The 2759-nt window shown below is 48.9% G+C and overlaps 1 protein-coding gene across 1 annotated transcript; it reads right to left on the bottom strand.

The window, feature by feature from the left end:
- Window positions 1-200: 200 nt before the first annotated feature.
- On the bottom strand, window positions 201-1358 carry LOC119643138. The gene has a single exon (XM_038042483.1). The coding sequence runs from the start codon at window positions 1356-1358 to the stop codon at window positions 201-203; it is 1158 nt and encodes a 385-aa protein (XP_037898411.1).
- Between the last annotated feature and the right edge of the window lie 1401 nt (window positions 1359-2759).

Below are 2759 nucleotides of genomic sequence, written 5' to 3'. Positions count from 1 at the left end.
TCAGCAGACGCTCGTACACTACTGACTCCAGCAGCTTGCCCATCGTATCCAGGAGACAGATAGGCCTGTACGACGACGGGTCAGCCGTCGACTTGTTACCTTTCGGGATCAGCACCAGTCTCTGCACTTTCCATTTCTCCGGGAAGACTCTTTCTCTGAGGCACTGTTGCATAAGCTAAGCAAATTTCTCAGGCCTTATCCTAATCGCCGCCTTCAGTGCTTCCATCTTGACCTGGGGCCTTTTTGTCGCCAATTCTTTTGCCGGCCGCAAGCACGTCCTCCGTGGTAACAACAGGGGGTGGCTCCTGCTCCCTTCCGAAGAAGTCCACCACTAGGTACGGCAGTTTATGTGGGAAAAGTGTTGTCACAATTCTACTCAGCATGACAGGGCACGTGACATGTGGCCGGCCGTGCCCTTTAAGTCTCTTGAGGACCACCTTATACGCGGTTCCCCATGGGTTGACATCAGCCTCTCTGCAGAGAGCCTCAAAACGGCTTCTCTTGCTGCGCCTAATGGCTTTCTTTAGGTCCCCGCGCAGGCATTTGTAGGCGTGGACCCGACTGTCGAAGCCTGGCTTCCCCCTTGATCGCTGCACTAAACTTCTGGCCTTAAGGCACTCCTTCCTAGCCGAGCTTATTTCTGCGTTCCACCAGTAGCACGGGACGCCTTTTTTGCACGTTCTTCTCCTAGGCATGGAGGCGTCGCATGCTTCGTTTATAGCGGTATACACTTCGCGTACGAGCAGCTCCGCTGTATCACCATTTATGGCTTGGGAAGAGAATGTCAGCCTAAAAGTTTCTTCGTCAAACGACGTGTCGTTCCATTTCGGACCCCTTTGAGTCCGGCCTATATCTCCTCTGCCTCGCCGAGCCTCAACCTCCATAAAGATGGCTTGGTGGTCGCTGCCCGAGTAGCCTTCACTGAGCGTCCACTTGCACTTTGGCACCAGACTATCACTCACGAAAGTGATATCGATCATTGATCCAAAGCCTGCCTTTCTGAACGTGTGTTTTTGTCCGTCATTCATCAGAGCCAGTGGTAGCATTGCAAACGCCTCCAATAGGGCACGGCCTCTAGCATTGGTGATTCTACTGCCCCATTCCACCGCCCAGGCGTTAAAGTCCCCCGCAGTTATGACCAGTGATTTGTTGCGGGCATCCGCCACTAGATCATCTAGCATGTACAGGAACTCTTCCTGCATCCAGCTTGGGGGTGCATAGCAGCTATAGCAATGTATGTCCCGAGCTCTCGCTCTCGCGAAGCCATTGTGCTGGGCGCTTTCATCCAGGAGTGCAAAATTCGGTGACCAGATTGCTGCTTTCCCTGCTGCATCGGCAACCCATCCGCCACGGTTCATGCTTCTGAATGGCTCGCTGATCAACACCAGGTCTATCTTCTCTTCTATGACCGTCTTTCTGAGCAGATCATGAGCTGCCTCGCCGTGATTGAGATTAATTTGCATAATTCTCATCTGCGTCCTCTAGCAGCTAAAGCTCGTTTGAATAACAGGCACTTACTGCTCCCTGCTACGTGTTTAGCGTCAGCACTTGGTACGCCTTTACAAGAAAAGCACAGGGGATCTTTTGAGCACACTTTTGCGATGTGCCCTTCCTCTCCGCATCGTCGGCAAACCTTTGATCGGTCGCATATCCCTTTACAATGCTTGGCAATGTGTCCGAATTCCAAGCAGCGGTAACACTTCACCAGTGCTCTGTGCTCCCTTAGTCGGCACACCATCCAGCCTACTCTTAATTTACCACCAGCTAGCAGCTTGTTGGCCTCCTCTTGCGACAGGCTGATTATTGCCGTTTGCGTGCCACCGTAGGCCTTTCTCAGGCTAACTATCTCTGCGTTTGCCAGCCCATATTGACTCTTTATGGCCTCGCAGATGTCCTCCCTTGAGGTGATTTCGTCGACATCCCTGCATTCGACTGTACCGCGTTGCTTCAGGCTTCTAACTGCCGCCTGGTCACCTAGTAGGGAGCTCACTGCATTCTTCAGCTCTTCCGTTTTCTCCCCGTTTTTGTCCAGTTGCAGCAGTAGAACGCCTTCCTGTGTCCTCCTGATTTTGTGGACCACTTCACCTAGCTGCTTCAGTTTGGGATCGCCTTTGACCTTACGCAGCATTTCAGAGTAGGAGAGCTTGCCGGTCGCATATGTGCATGTATTCATATGCAAGGAAGGCGTAAATGAAGCTTTAAATCAAGTTCGTAATCGTAATCACAACTTCGCCAAAAAGCCCTGAAGACAGACAATCGATCTGACGATTTTATTTCTCTTTAATTCAAATTGACTACGGTACATATATTATTGAAAAAGTGAGATAAGATATGAATTACAAAAAAATATTAGTAATGAACAAGTGGGAACGATATATTTACAGAATGAAGATTGGATTCCTAAGGAGGATGCTGTACAAAAGTGGAAAAATTGTCCGTCCTATCCAAAAATATAGTATATCAAAAAGAAACTTTTTCAATACCTTTATAACGCACAAAAACATACTCCAAAAGCCCCATAAAGTACATTAATTCTTAACCAGTTTCAAATTTGGGATGCACCCAAGAATGTCCGTCTGTTCGGTTGTCCATATGTCCGTCTGTCCTACTGTATAGTAGCTGTGGTAAATTTTCTCCCCTTCACAAAAATGGGGATGTCGGCTACAAATTTGCAAGAAAGTGACCTCAACTTTTCACAGAAGACGCCCATAACGCCCACGCACCTATACGACAGAGACGTTTATTTCGAAAATTAAAAA

The sequence above is a fragment of the Glossina fuscipes genome, unplaced genomic scaffold, assembly GCF_014805625.2.
Source record: "Glossina fuscipes isolate IAEA_lab_2018 unplaced genomic scaffold, Yale_Gfus_2 57054, whole genome shotgun sequence".
Classification (NCBI taxonomy): Eukaryota; Metazoa; Arthropoda; class Insecta; order Diptera; family Glossinidae; genus Glossina; species Glossina fuscipes.
Note: the sequence above shows the minus strand (reverse complement) of the source record. Positions and strands in the feature narration are given on the sequence as shown.